Source organism: Abrus precatorius, unplaced genomic scaffold (genome assembly GCF_003935025.1).
Source record: "Abrus precatorius isolate BTA unplaced genomic scaffold, Abrus_2018 Scaffold5, whole genome shotgun sequence".
Taxonomy (NCBI): domain Eukaryota; kingdom Viridiplantae; phylum Streptophyta; class Magnoliopsida; order Fabales; family Fabaceae; genus Abrus; species Abrus precatorius.
This window is the reverse complement of record NW_020874395.1, coordinates 3825986-3842552: the sequence shown is the minus strand read 5'-3', so window position 1 is coordinate 3842552 and position 16567 is coordinate 3825986. Positions and strand designations below refer to the sequence as shown.

At 33.7% G+C, this 16567-nt stretch overlaps 1 protein-coding gene across 1 annotated transcript; it reads right to left on the bottom strand.

Annotated features, from left to right (window-relative positions):
* Positions 1-1712: 1712 nt before the first annotated feature.
* Positions 1713-15789, bottom strand: LOC113867896 (cell division cycle protein 27 homolog B-like). Its single transcript, XM_027503404.1, has 16 exons — positions 15685-15789; positions 14634-14706; positions 14328-14437; positions 14000-14046; positions 13182-13279; positions 12604-12908; positions 12232-12387; positions 11376-11586; positions 10772-10989; positions 10551-10616; positions 5979-6098; positions 4496-4572; positions 3094-3213; positions 2783-3002; positions 2391-2672; positions 1713-2040 (listed from the first exon to the last, which is right to left on the bottom strand). Exons 1-16 carry the CDS (start codon positions 15787-15789, stop codon positions 1990-1992), a joined length of 2259 nt encoding a protein of 752 aa, XP_027359205.1. The 3' UTR covers positions 1713-1989.
* Positions 15790-16567: the final 778 nt, after the last annotated feature.

Below are 16567 nucleotides of genomic sequence, written 5' to 3'. Positions count from 1 at the left end.
CCGAGATTTTTATTCATACCTGTCTGTGTCGGGTCAAACTTACGAGTCATGATATGGCCCAAACATTGGATCAACTATTGGGTCAAGTTTATGGCCCAAACATTGGATCAACTATTGGGTCAAGTTTATGGCCCAAACGTTTGGTCAAATTTATTATTAGGAAATTACTATTCAAACGTTGACGAAAAAAAGGTTACTATTTACATCATTATCTTTATTATTGGTTTTTTTAACATGTATCAAAAACATACAATAAAAATAATAATTTTTTTATTAATATGCGTAGCATGTAATGTATACTCATGTATTGAATCATGTGACATATATTATTGTATGTCTTTAAATATGATATAAAAATTGTGTTTTTATTAACACTATCATTTTAAAAAATTTGTAATATTTATACTAATATACCGTTAAAGACAATAAAAATCTTCACACCCTTCTCCCTCGCATCATCGGGTCATCATCATAAATTTTCCTTACCATCATTTGCTTTGACTTATGATCAATCAAATTATCCTTTTTATACAAGTCTGGCTTTTTGTTGGGACTGACATGAATAAGGCATTGCCCCATTTCCCACCATTCTATCCGCAAAAGTGGTGCATTTGCATGCCCTTTTGCAAAAGAAATTTCTAGATTTCCGGTACTTAAGAAATGTTTGTTTCTTATCTTCTCCACCTTATTTTGGTCATATATTGCTATTACTTGTCTATTTAACTAGTACAAATTGTATAATTAACATTAGTTTAAATGTTTTTGAAAATTAATTTTTGGAATCAAAGCAAGGTTTCTAGATTCTAAAATATATATATATATATATATATATATATATATATATATATATATATATAGAGAGAGAGAGAGAGAGCGTATAGATTTTAGTGAAGAAAAATTTATGTTAAATGTTATATATATTGGGACAGGTCTTGTTGGCCCAAATTCCAAACCAATTTCTCTTACGGTAATGGAAGTAGTAGTGATTGTTTCTAGGTGTGCTTTTTTATATTTTTTATTGTTATTTTTGGATAAATTAAAAAAAATATTTAAGATAATTTTTTTTTATGAAAAACTATTTTATTATCACATGGAAATACCTAAAAAAATTTGTAAATAACATGAATTTCATTTATTGAGATAGAATTTTCTTATATTAGTGTAAATTTAAAAAAATTTACACTCAATCTAAATTTTTTATTTAATTTATATTTAACGATCAATAAAATAACAAATTATAACTTATTAAATATAAATTAAATAAGCTTATAAAAGATTTAGAAGATCCTTCTCCATATATATATACACACATCAATAGTATAAATACTCCTTTGCATCCCATGGTTTGATCAACATCCTTCAAAGTTTTTACCATTATTTTTATTCATTTAAGATCTCCTAAATTCTCCAAAAACATTTTATGATAGAATTGTTTTCCTCTTATGATTCATTTCAAAAGCTTAACATCAATTACTAGAAATCAATACATATCAAGATAAAAATTTAATTAAACAATACCACATAATATACTTAAAATATTGCTCTTAAATTTTGTCTTCTCAATTTTTATAGTAAAAAAAAAAAAATACTATTAGCACATTCTCTAACACTTTTTTCAACAAATATTATCATTAAGTTAAATTCAAAAAATACCAACTAGTACAAAAAAGAGAAATTCGAGACTAATGATTTTAACCAGGGCTGACAGACCAAAAAGCAAATGATTTATGAACATATGAATGGATAACTATTTTTCCTTTATATTATACAACTATTTGTACAAGTATAGGAGCTTCTCGGTGCCTCGGTTACATATGTCTCTTCCCCTATGCTAATTTCCTACAAAACTTAAGTCAGTTCTAGAGATCCGGAAATTGGAATGATTCTTTGAATGAATACTCCTCAAGCGTTTGTGCGGCTTTTATACACAATTAGCCGAAAGCAAATCCTTATAACCAAGGATTCAAATCTTGCACTTCACATATAGAGCTACAAGTTGTCTTCTAACTCATCGGGTACATGCAATTTCTCAATGGCAGCCTGTTTTGAAAAGAATAAGAAGCTTCAAATCACAAAGGAAAAATAAAGCTCAAATTCAGATAAACTTCTCAATAAGTACTGATTGGAGTAAAAAATTAAGTAGTAAAACAAATCACTATTTCTTCAGGTTAAAATCAACTTATGATTCTCTAATTTTTTAAAAGCTTTCTCATCTAAATTTTCAAAAATTTTAGGAGATAAGTCATTTCTAACTCATGAGAGGAGTTTTATTCTATTTTTATACTGATTTTCTTCACTTATAACGACTTCCTTAGAAATTTACCCAAACTAGGCCTAACATTTAAAGGACTTCTTTAGGGATTTCTATAGCGCCATTATAAGCCAATCACCTTAATAGCAGCAGCATCTGTTGCAGAAGGTTTCAAATCCAAAGCAATACCATAATGAAACACTGCTCTCTCATGCATGCTACGTCTTCTATAGATATGTCCCATCAAAGCATAAACACTACTTTCTCGCGGAGCACACTCTTTAAGCTCATCCAGGACATCCAAAGCCTCATCGAAATTTTCCAGGCTCATGAGTATGTTGGCCTTTTGATACATGGGAAGTGGATTTTTCTTATCAGCTAAAATAGCCTTCTCCATTATGGCCAATGCTTCCTCACTTCTCTGACAAATCACAGAAGCTTAATTTCAGAAACTTGTATACAAAAACAAAAGCAAAAGACAAATGCAATTCTAGTATGTACTACTACAATCAGTAGCAAGAGATTATTAACCTTTAAATAATGCAAAGCAGTTCCAAGGTATGACAATATAACAGAAGATCTTGGGTTGATCTGGAAAGCCATGCGAAAATGATGTTCAGAGAACTCAAACTTTTCTTGGCGAAGATATACCATTCCAAGTCCATACCATGCGTTATAGTGCCTTGAATCAACCCTGAGTGCACTCTGGAAGCACTTAATCCCATTTTCAAAATCTTCTAGAGCAACATACCTGCAAAGAACAATGAATCACACGAGCATAAAAAGTTGCTGAAAACATGTGTGGGTGCATGTGCATCATAAACAAATGTTAATCTTCATACTCATGTCCACAAAGGGTGTGAGCATAAGCAAATCTGGGATTCAGTTGAACAGCTCGTTGAAAATTCTTCAGTGCAGTTTCGTGATCTTTCTGCAGGCTGTAGCAATTACCCATGGCACACCTGCCATAGTGTTCAACAGAACACATAAACCAGGATTAGTGATAACAACTAAACAGAACAGCCAAAATACAGGAAAAAGTGGGGGTAAACAGAAACTTTCAACGCTTGAGCTCTCAATTTTCTGCAAGCACATTCCTTTGTTCTTGAAGAGCAAGATAATATTATCATCAGCATGATTATTACAAGAGAAAATACATCTGAATGCTGTATATTGTAGGTGCCCGAGTCTTATTTATAATTAGTAATCACATGTTAGGATACAAATAGAATCAACCATAAATACAAATGAATCAATCAAATCCCTAATTTACGGTAACTGCTAATTACATATTCTAACATGTGTGAAATATGCCATCTAACAATCCCCTCAAGCTACAGCATATATGTCATATGATCCAAGCCTGTTATAAATATATTAAACACGAGCCTCTAAAGGACTTAGCAAACATCACAATTTTTTCTACTTCTCCAAAAAGCACCTTCTCTCTTACAAAGTCACAACTGATCTCTACATATTTGATTTGTTCTTGGAAGACTGTGTTTGATGAAGTGTGCAGTCACAATTTTCCCTGATTTCTCCAAGAAGCACCTTCTCTCTTACAAAGTCACAACTGATCTCTATGTATTTGATTTGTTGGAAGATTGGGTTTTGATGCAATGTGCAGTGCAGCTTAGTTTATGCGAGTTCAATCAAGTTTGTCCAAGTTTAACGAGACACAAGTTTACATCTGATACAACTCATTTGGGGCACCTCAACTCTAAAACTCATGATTTTACGAATTAAAACTAGAGTTTCACAACAATGTTTACAGCCACCACCTCCCAGCTCCAATGATTTCCTTAGGTAGTACGAGGAATGGAGAAAATTGTCTAAACGTTGTGTATTGTAAGTTTACAAATGAGACAGTTATAATTCAAATATTAAGGCACAAAGAAAATTAGTCATAAATATAAATGAAACAATCAAATCCCTAATTTATGCTAGCAACTATTTAGTAATACAAATTCTAATAGTGTTAAATATGTCATCTAACAATTATGAAAAAGCTTTACAAAAAAATAAGCCCCAATTAACCAAAAAATAAAGAAGTTACATGTGCATTTTGCAAACTAAGGACAGTTTGGCTTGCCCACACAACAGACAGATACAAGAAAAGGTACAGTTCTGAGCCATCTAACAAAATAAAGGTAGTGTGCATAAAAATGACCAGAAGAAACTTCAGTTGGAAAATTTGAAAGTTGGTACACCAAAATATCACAATAAAGTTCAATATATAACTACCAAGATTGAGGAGCTAATCGATCAGTTGAAATTAGTTCCTGTGCCAAGTAACTTAGCTTCATATCTTCCTTTATATGCTGCACCAAAGATAAATTATTTGTTAGTCAAGCAGTAAACATGCAAGTAATCATTTAAAATTTTGAACTTAAGTGGAAGAAGATAGCTAAGATTCCTTTGTAGTTTTGTAAATGACAACAATCAAAAAAGGAATCCTTTTACATAAATAGTACGTAGACATGTACTAGGCCTCATTAAATGTGCATATGGAGAAATAGAAATAGGAGGAGTTCCCAATTGAATGTAGTCATGGAAGAGTTATCCCTTTCTTTGTCTCGTCTTCCTCCCCTCCCATCCACAAATAAATTTATCTAATTTTCCACATTGTTGTTATGCAAGCACCCATTTGCACCTCTTTTTACCCACCATACAAAGATAACAGTTCAATGGTTCTCCAGATTCTAGTGGTGATAGCATAGCCAGTAGGCATGATCTCAAAGAATGACCCATCCACTCTAGAAGAATTTGAGTTACATAGCTCGTGCAGTGGGAGCTCTGTTGCAACTAATGACCTCCACCCCCCCCCCCCCACGCGTTTTTTTTGCAACTGAAACAAAATCAAGGGCTTTGTTGATGGTTGTAGGCCAACTGATTTGCCTACAAATCCATGCTACATGGTTGTAACCATTTAGCTCTGTTCTTTTCTTTCATAAACACAATTCTTTTTCTATTCATTTTCCCTCTATTTGGATACCTATTGAATGACCTTCCAGACCCACTTCCCCTATTTTGCTTTCCTTTTTTTCACCTGTACCACAGACCAGACCAATCCACTTCTACCTCCACCATGGACAATTTGATTTTTGTTTCTTTTATTGTTCTTGCTTTACTATTCTCTTTTTTTCCTCCTTCACTGTATCTCTAGCTCTTGATCTTCAAAGCATCATCTACCCCTATATTTGCTTGCTCCTAGGACTTCGATTCTTCATCTCACCACTGGTTCTAATTTCCCATTGTTCTCTGCTTCCACATCATGTTTCATTTCCCCTCACTTAGCTCTGGTTTTGATTTCAAGGCCTTCATCTTCTCTTCTATTTTCCAGCACCCAAAATTCTTGCTTCTCATCTTGGACCCACACTAGTTGATCTTGATCCAATTCTGGCTAAAACTCTTTGAGCAAAGCCTTAACAAAATCCCACCATGATGCACTTGGATGGTTCCCTTTCCATACAACCTACCAAATGAAATCACATTTTCACACAGGCTACCCAATCCTATGTATCTTTTCTTCCTTGTTTATTCTTGTGGCCTCAAAATGCTGCTCCACATTTAATAAGCCAACAAAATGCTTCTTCAAATTTTGGATTCATCTTCAAACTTTAATACCCATAGCTTTATTGGAGCTTTGATACTAGTTGATAGAAACTAGGTATCTAATTAGAAAGAGATCCCTACACAGATTACGGGAAAAAAACAGTTAACTCACATAAAGGACAGTCGAGTATATATCCATTCCTTCCAAACTATAAGGTGAAATCTGACGAGCAAGATTAAAGGCACGATCAGCTTCTAAATAATCAACTTGTTCAAAGTATGCTTTTCCAACCTGCATTAAAACATGTTCAAGTAACATGACAAATAGTTAGAGTGATGCGCCTATAAGAATCTCCCACACAAGAATTGTCAAACAATTCAATGTCTCACAAAAAAAAAAAAAAAAAAAAACCAACTTTGCAGTATAAAATCTTCGTACCAAATTTGATCAAATTACTCATATAAGTAAATTAAATCCTCTAGAAATTTTAAAATATGAAAACTGAGGGAAGTTTGAGAAGACAAGTTCTATTAAGCCTTCTATAATTAAGTTAATTAAACAGTTGTTATTTTGTATTACGAAGTTACGTTCTATGGTGCCACAGTTATGATGTAATTGACCTATAGGAGGCAATTAAATTATAATTTTGTCGTTATTGGGTTGGGTGAATATTTAAGAAGGAAACCTTATAATGAGTACGACACCACAATGCAACTCTAAAATCTTAAGACAATAGGTACATGGATCTATCTCTTTATAAACCCCTAACTTGTTCATATCTCATTCCATGTGGAACTCAATTCACGCTTGATTCTAACATTTCCCTCACGTAGGATGTCGTCCACTCAACGACACTTTTTGAGCTCCACACATGGGTGCCACTAACTCTCTGCTAGGGCTCATCTAGTGTCACCATTTCCTCTACGGTGCAATTTCACATTGACCATGGGTACCACACCGTCGGTTCTCTTTCCTACGACCCATCCACTCGTCTGAGCCGATTACCTAGATTGACCTAGCTCTAATACCACTGTTGGCTTGGGAGAATATTTAAATAGAGAACCTTATAATGAGTAGAACACCACAATTGTTTGTTGTGTTTTGAAGGACACTCATTGTTAGGAGGAAGCCCAATGTAGTTGATGAATTGTTCTTCAAATCTGGTTTGTAGACCAGATTATTCTAGTAAAAACATAACTATTTGTGCATTCAATTTTGAGTCCAACAATTTGGTCTAACCTTCTAGATGCCCATTATGCGAATGGACTTACGAATGATGGAAGTGGAGAAGAATGTGGACCAGATTAGTAAGTCTAACAATTAAGTGCAAAGATCCAATTCTAGCATTCAAAGAGAATATGAAGAAAATGGATAACTTGGATGAAAAATGGATATTTGTTGAAGGAATTTGCATGAAAAAAAAGACTTATAGTTCAGGAACGTGTTGCAAGTTCCACTCAGCCTAGAACTATTGTAATCTGTCACTTTGAACCTGCGAATGTTCAATCCACCAAATGTGAAGACATTCAAACAACAGCACTAACACAGAATATGAAGAAAGATCATATTTGTTGAGATACTAAAGTCCCACATTGATGGGTTAGCAACAAATAACATGGAATATAAGAAAGAAGATCATGATTCTAAATTACTTAAGACATTTTAGAAAAACAGGTCATTCAAATTTAAGCTCATACACTTCTCACTCTCTTAGATCGAGCTCATACTAAAATTCTAATATGGTATCAAAAAACAAGACCTTAGGAAGAGACTCAAACTTTAAGTACAAGCTCAAACTAAAATTCTAAAAAGATTGGATGATTGGCCTAGGCACATATTTGTATGGAAAGAACTGTTCCACATTGGATTAGATATTGGAGGATGAGACTACCGAAGGTACCATGGATTGGCCCAACTCCGTTGTAGAACCCTCAAGGCCAGCCCAAGCAACAACCCACAAAAGCTTCTGAAGGGACACTTTGACCAATATGCTCCATTAAACACCACCCCCAACAGAATCTATCATTATGTCATGCAAGTCGAATTTGTGTCCATGCCTCAATCAACCCCAATTAACAAATGCAATCAAAAGGACCATTCCAAGTATTCCAATTTTCATGATGAGTTCAAACATACCACCAATAAGTGCATCTAGCTGAAAGACACAATTGAAGAATCGATCCATGTCGGGCATCTTCAGAAGTACCTGCAATGAGAGGAGCTTTACAACCCCTAGCAAACAATTGTGCTCAATCATCAAAAGCAAAGAAGCGGAGGAGCGAAATAGGGCACAAAGCTCCCCTGTACATTATCATAAACATGACTGTTGGTAGATTCACAAGGAGTGGTCCTTCTTCCAATTCTCAAAAGAGATACTAGAGGAAAGTGATGAGCGTCAAGTCTAAAAGTAATACAAGACCAATGGAACCACATGTCTCAAAATCACCTTCACTAACAACAATTTTGAAAATACTATCCCAGACCATAACGACACTTTTGTCGCTTGAACTGTCATTGCTAATGCCAACGACAACCACATTTTGTGGATCTAGGGCAGCTCCACCGACATACATTTCTATGACACCTTTAAAAAGACAGATTTTTCAAACGTCAACCTTATCTCCCACAACAGGAGTCTCATCGCATTCACTGATGACAGGGTGGAGCCAAGGAAATACAAGACACACCACTTTGGGGCATGAAAAGCCTCTAAAATAGTTAGGGCAAAGTTTTCAATAATAGCTCTTACACTGCAATCCTAGGTTGTCCTACTTTGAACGCCTTTGAAGCTATTCAAGCACCTAGTGATCAAATTCATACCCAATGAAGGCAAAATAGAGGGTCTAAGCAAAAAGCCAAGGTCTGATCCCAGCCCTTAGGCACAAAATGTTTCATTCATAGACCTAGATCCAAGAACCAACACCACATAACAAAAATTGGGGCATGAATGTCCTCATCCCAATGGGAACACAACCTTATACTCTCACACCTTCACTTCATCATAAACTGAAGCCTCCAATTTTTTGCTGATCTCCTTCAACACCTCCTCTACCCGCAGTTTCTTTCCCAATCACCAGAAACACCATGTTAGCACCACCAATGTTGAGTCCTTACCAGTCAATATAAAGCTTATCACTATGTCAGGTTTATGCAGCTACTCGGGACAGTCCTTGATGTTGGAGGCAAAGGCATGTTCAAAGGCCAGGTTGGCATCACACATCATGCTATTACTTTGTGTGACATTTTAGCAAAAATTGACTTTTCTCAAATTTCCATTAACTTTGCTAAAGCTTTATAAGGAATTTTCTACCTCTATTCCTGACCGATTTGGAATATCTTAACACACCTCTCTCACACGTAAGTCTGGACATCTACAAATAACCCAATAGGATTATACATTTGTTGGCAGCTCAACATTCATATTGGATAAGCTTTGATACCATTTAGAAAAATGAGTTTAACTCACTCTCAAAAGCTAACTAACTAGAAAAAAGAGGTTTATTCAAACCTAATAAGGAGTATTTTGCCTCTATTCCCAACCAATGTAGGACATCTTAACAAAGAATCATTGGAGTTTGTGTAACAATCTAAATTGCTAATTGTCCCAATTAACCAAGATTTCAAACTATAAGAAAAGTAAGGACTCATAATCAACAAAATGTGCTTAGAGCCATTCATTTAGCCAAAAAAGGTTAAGAATGAATAGTATAGTGATAGTATGATGTTGGATATATAAAAAAATTGACATCCCACTTGTTCAGTGTTTCAGCATAAACTTTTGGAAGCGAAGCAATTACAAATCAATACAACTGAGGCAATTTTGACTATGAGAACTATAGATTGACTGATCAGCTACTAGAAGGTATAACCCAATGAATTCAAGTCTGCACAAAACTCATGAACAGAATTGTGAATATTCCTATAAAGATAAGCTTACATCAAGTCTCAGCCTTGAGTACTTACTTGTTTAATTTGGACCTAGACATGCTTACCAAGGGTATACAAAAGTTACCCCTAAATGCATGCTATTTACAAATGATTTAGTTCTAATTGAAGAATCAAGGTAACAGATTAACTCTAAACTTGAACATCAAAGACAAACATTTGAATCTAAAGACTTTCAAATGTAAAAATTGGAAAATACGTCATCCCACAAGTTTCTAAGTTTGAATATCTAAAATCAATTTTACAAAATGATCAGAAAATTAATGAAAATGTTAAACACATAATACAAGTTGGTAACTGAATTTGGGAAAGGCATCAAAGATAATTTGTGACCGCAAATTGCTAGTGATTGTTGGAATTTAAAAGAACACAAGATACAAAATAATTGTAAACGAAAAGATATTGGTGTGGGACCTATTGAGAAGATGGCAAAATAAGACAGTTTGAATAACTGTAAAGGTCATTGGAGGCACCAATAAGTAGAATAGGCCATATGTTTTTTAACCTAGAGAAGAGGAGTAGAGGAAGGCCAAAGGACTTTGAAAGAAATTATCAAAAGGATCTCATGATAAATAATATTTGAGAAAATGGATAAGTGCAACTAAGGGACAAATAAGATATCCTTCAAACAAAGTGGAAAAAAATTGATTCCAATAGAGAACATGATTTCTAGGTGCAGACAACAAAATATTGGATATAACATCATAAACCTGAATGTAGTATATCTCTAAATCAATGCTAATGTACGATGAATTCCAATGAAAGACCAGAAAAAGCAAGCTGAGCCACCAAAATTACCTGGGAGAGAACCCAGCCAGTGTTATAGTGCCTCTGTGGAAGTTTCAGATAGGTATCCAATGCATCCTGCTCCACCATAAACAGATATTAGGAAACAAAATGCAATTGGGGACAAGGTATTTTCTCCCATTTTTTCCATTTTCAAATCCTTAATGACAATACATTAAAATATAACGATATAATTGTTATTTGGATTTTCCCCAGAAATATTTAATTAATACCTGGCATTTGTACAAGCAGGCTAGTCTAAAGCCTTCACCAAGAACTCTTAAAAGGGATAATATTTCTGAAGCACCGACGATGACCTTAGAACCACTTATCACTTGCCTGCCAATTTGAAAAGTTTCTCCTCGTTCACATTTAACTTCAGTGAATGGAGATGAACTTGAAGTCATTGATGTATTATTTAAATGATAATCATCTGAAATGCTACGAATCCCTAAAATTAAAGAAATGGAAAATGATTAAGTATTTGAAACAAGAAACAAATTAGAAAATACTCACCATAAGAAAATAAATAAACCATTATCAAAATGGATATGCAAAATCTTTAGGTCAATAGAGAAACCTAGCAATAGATTTATATTTCTAATTGACATCACCAATTTGAATAAACAGACATTAAAGGTGCCAGCAAGACCATCAATGATATAAATTTCCTTCTAATAATATCTTTATGAAGAACAGTGAAGAGAAAATTTGCAAGTGGTTTAACTAACATTGTAACAAAATTTTCTAGTTCTACAAAGGGAAATGTTTCCATATAAAAGAATAAACTGATACAACAATAGAGTAGTGAGACTGAGATACATAAAGATACATCACCTTCATCAATGTTTTCATTGGCCCATGATTGTCCTCTACGAACTGTCATCGCACGAAATGTTGTAGGGCTAAGCTTTGATCCACCTTTATAAGAGTTATTCATTCCATTTCCAGATACAACTGTTACATTCGCATTTGCATTTATACTTGATTCGCTGGAGAGTCTTGAACTACGTCGAGGACCAGAATCAGAAAATAATCTACCTGAAATCTGGAACCATATATATTTAGGGAAAGAAAATGAATGACCAAAAATGAGAGAATATAATGTCAAATAGTCTGGAAAAGTCCAGCACTCAATTCACTCTATGTTTGATCATATTCATGCAAGACACCCTTCAAAATACTCCATTACTCAATGGAATAAATGGCAAATTAGTTCACATCATAATTGCCAAGCATATTTAATAATTCATCTTATAATGCATAGCATCCAGTAAAAATCTGCAAAAGACCAGAATGCAAAGTAAACAATATGCTATAGCTGAGCTGAGATGCTGAAGGAATGCATAAAATTAAGTAAACTCAAGCGCCTGTAAAGTTAATTTCTCAATTATTAGATGGAAACAAAATTGATGTCCAATAATGTTAATAAAGTGTCATTCCCATAATAAAAGGATCTCCATGATCAATGCTTGATTGAAGATTGCAAGTTTTGATGTTAACAATCTGCATAAATGAATATCACTACAGCCTGAAAAGAAACGAAGGAAAAAGAAAAGGCATCCAGTATTGGCACCCATACTTTAGATTAAGCCACTTAATCAAATCAGCATCTATAGTATATACAGAGAAAATACCAGATATATTAACTGTTATCTATTGATGCAAATATGAGCTGAACCACAGAACCAACCTTTAGTAACTTTCCTTCGCCCACAAACTTTCTTCGGGTGGCATGAGTAGGAGAGTTCACTGTTGATTTCGGAGAACTGTCAGCACTAAGTTTAGTAAGATTTTGTCCATTTGGCAGCACATTCCTACACACAGGGGGAGGAGCAACACTTGACAACTGCAAAAAAGAGAACGGAACATGTCATTCATTTGAAAAGAGAAATACACATCAACACGCATCTAGTTGACCAAGGAACCTGCACTATATATATATATATCTGAATCCTTCTGTGTTGACCATACTGAAAATTGTGATTTTATTTTGATAAAGTTTAGCTTCCCACAAATATTTAAACATCGATAAGTCTACACAAACACAAAACTGCACAGTCACCTGCGCAGCCATTGGAGATGGGGTGTTATAAAATGACATGTTAGATGGACCACTATTAATAGGTTCACCATAAGCTCCTCCCAATATAGATGCTCCATGGTGATTTACAGCAACATCCTTTAGACCTTGCATTTGTTTGAAGTGCCCTGAACTCACTTCCATGGATATACAAGGTCTAGTGGCAACTTCATTAGTATATTCAGGCAACATAGGTGAGTTTGTAGAGGTTGAACAATTCAGGTATTGCTTTTCAATGCAAAAAGCAGCCTCTTCACCAAAAACTGCAGTTGCTTCTTCAGCAGCACCTAGATATTTAGAAAACAGTTTAACAATAATAATAATGAAAACAACATAAAGAATGAAAGAAAAGAATAATCTATAGAATATAGAATTACATTAAAAGAATGAAACATTCATTAATTACATTAAAGATGTGTTTGGTAGGAGGATTCTTGTAATATTCAAATGGTATTCACACAACTTAGCAATCAGCCATTAAAACAACTCAGTGTTTCCCCAATTGAGTCATCAAGTATGCCCAGTGATAATTGGGAATCAAGTGAAATCATCTTACATACCTAATATGCACAACTCCTCATAAGCAGCCCACATTAGAGGATCCATTAATAGTGCCTGCTTGAAATGTTGTATAGCATTTTTCCTTCTATCAGTGTATCTGAAAAGGAAAAATAGTTATTAAAGAGAATATAGAAGGATAAGTATGGATATAAAATAAATTATAAGTTAGAACAACGTTTAAAGACAAATCAGTTCAAGGAACACAAAGGACCAAATCTTCATAAAGCACAATAGCAAATACTTGATGGGTATCAACCACCAAATAACAACCAAGGCTGTGAGGCAAAAATGCAAGAGATTTTAAAAAATGTATGTGCTAATCAAGAAGTGTGAGATTATCTATAATCCATTATGATATAGAATCCTCCACAAAATTCTTGAGCAATACCAATTTAAACAGTTTAGGCTGCTTAGTAAAAATAGATTGTATAGAGCTGGTAATAAAATTTAAGGGTTATTCCTTGTTCTCTACTTAAAATGTGTCAGCAATATGCCGTATCAAACTTTCAATAGATGCTTTTTGTAGTTGTCCATCCTTCACAAAGAAGATAGTTTACAAGAACCAAAAAACTTCACCACAACTTTTTAATATTTCTAGGGATGGTCATATAATATAACTATAACACTTATAAGCTTCTTGTACTCTCCTAAGAACAAAAAAACTAATTGGATATCATTGTTAAATATTTGCATATTTGTATGATGTGATTCAGCCAAATTAGTTAGATCATTTAATCTAAAATTATCAAATATTTATTTTGTGGGGGGAAAGGGGGAGTGAACCAGTCAATCATTGATGGGAAAATTGTTCAGCAACCTGTAAATGAGCCCTAATAGATAATGACCAGCTGCACCATTTGGAACCTACATAGTAAGAAAAGAAACAAGATTTACAAAATCATTCACCTTCTTCCAGAAAATATACAAACAAACTATAACAAAGAGAAACTTAAAACAGATGGGGTTGAAGAAATTAATTGAAAAGTGAATCAATAGTAGCAAACTAGACTACAACCAAACAGAAAAAGCATGATAAAAATTTGTAAATTGTTTGGGAAATAAAATATTACACCAATATATTCTTATAATTTAAAAATTGGCAGATAATCCTTAATATAAAACACATTCTAAATGGTGTTTTCTACCTCTGCACTGGGCTCATTAGCAGGACATAATGCTGCTTCAGCTTCACTAAGAAGATCCATTTGAAAGCATGATATTGCAAACAAGTAACGGGATTGAGCCATTTGGGTTCCTTCAAATAATAAAGAAGAAAATTCAGAGACACAATCAGAAGCACTGCTCCAAGCTAATAGCAAACAAAGGAAATAAAACACTATATTAAAAGCTAATTAAAGAAACAGAAAAGCAACAGCGATATTTAAAAATAATAGGAACATAGCCCCAAAACTGGTCTAGACATAAATAACTAAAAACTGCAAAGAGCGTACCCTTTAAGATATGGTATGCAGAAAAAGCTTGATTCCTCTGCAAGTAACAGCCAGCTAAAAGTTGCAAATTTGTCTGTACAAAACAAAAATAATTTCCAAACACTGACTAAGAGAGTCTAAAAGATGTCCTTTAGCAAGTGACACTGATTTAATAAATAGCCCTAAAGGGCACAAAATAAATTCACGAAAGAGAAGTAATAATGAACATCATTACAAGGATGCAAAATTCTTGATCAGGCGCATTCCAATACAAGAATCAGAGGCACAACCAAATACATGTACCTTAGGTGCAACAGATACGAAGGATTTAGGTATTCAAAAAGACTGATTCTAACCTAACTACAAAAGTGAAGCTTAAATATGGACATTTTCTTTCTAATTCAATGTGTGTGATTCCCTTTTTTTGCGGATGAATATAAGGAATAAATGTCCGCTTTCATGAGTTTTTGGCAACATGAGTGTTTCCATCATAGTAGCACAAAACATCTGCTAAACCTAAACCACAAAAATGTGCAAAAACAGCTACATGGTAGACAAACAACCATTGAAAATCAAACCAAAATTTCTACAACAGGCTATAACTTCCAAGTACCACACTCAGTGTTACTGCACAAGCAAACTCCAAATTTCAGAAGATGAAAAATCACCATCCAACATTCATTACTTCGAAATAAAATAAACATAAGGAATATCAAAGAAAACTTAAAACCTCAATTCGAATAAAAGAAACAGTAAAATAAAACCGAATCCAAATCTCGCCAAATAAACTTCCGTAGAGGAATTCAAATCAAACAGATTCTGACACCCTAACCAGATGCCATCGATCTCGATGCACAAAGGCAACGGAGCGGAAGAGCATTTCTAAGAAACACAAGTAAAAAGAAAGAAGAAGAAAAAATGGAAGTTCCTCAAGCTCGAAGTCTGCAGCAACTTATTTTCTTTTCATTAGGTTTTCTCTTATTCTCCGAGGAACCAAACAGAGACAGAAGAAAAACACAAGAAGTTCAGTGCGAGTGTAGAAAAATAGAGAGCGGAAACTAAAAAAAACCACCTCGGAGGGAAACTGAGCACAAAGACGTTGTGAGATGAAGATGGCGTTGGAGTGCAAGAAATGGTGCAGACTCTTCTGTACGCAATCTATGAGTATGGCTTCCATGCTCGCTCGCAACGTTCGTTTTTCACTCACAGAGAGAAAGAAGAAACAGCCAAACAGGAACTGAACTGTACACAGAAGTGGGGTTTTTGTATCGGGTTTTGGTTCAAGAGGGGGTGAGGCACGTGCTCTATCTCTCGTTTTTTCAAATTTGGTCACGTGACTTGGGAGTTATGAGGTGATCGGCGCAGATCATCTAACCGGTGCGTATTGTGAGTCACGGATTTTTTTAAAAGGTTTTTTTAACATAAATTACAAATAATTTAATAATTATTGTTAATTAAATATTAATATTTTAAAACATATTATCATCTCAAATTTGAAAAAACTTTGCTATAAATAGCATTAGTTGTGTAGTTTGTAAATATCAAAATTTAATTTTGACAAGACAACAAATAATTAGCTGTCCGTAAAAACTAAACATAAAAAAATATAATTTATTTTAAAACAATGTTTTTATTAATTATCAATGCAAATGAGACAAAATTGTCTTTATTGGACCAAAAAATATTATCTTTATTGAAATTTATGAGAAATATTGTAAAAATATAACTAGTATAAAAAAATAACATTATAATTAAGTGAGTGTTTGAATTTAAAATTAACTATACGATTCACGAGTGTGTCAATTATGATACAACAACAGTATTTATAAATAAATTTTAATTAAAATACTAATAAAAATAAGTTATGTGTTAAACATAATGAAAATAAATATGAGTCAAATTAATAACATAAAATATAATTTTATATTAAATAATGTATCTCGTGAAAATAATAT

Coding starts and splice junctions, on each gene's coding strand:
- LOC113867896 (XM_027503404.1), bottom strand. CDS start 15,789: ATGGAAGCCATACTCATAGATTGCGTACAGAAGAGTCTGCACCATTTC. Junction 2,673..2,782: donor CTGCTTTGCATTATTTAAAG/GTTAATAATCTC, acceptor GTGATTTGTCAG/AGAAGTGAGGAAGCATTGGC. Junction 2,041..2,390: donor CAGATGCTGCTGCTATTAAG/GTGATTGGCTTA, acceptor TTTTCAAAACAG/GCTGCCATTGAGAAATTGCA.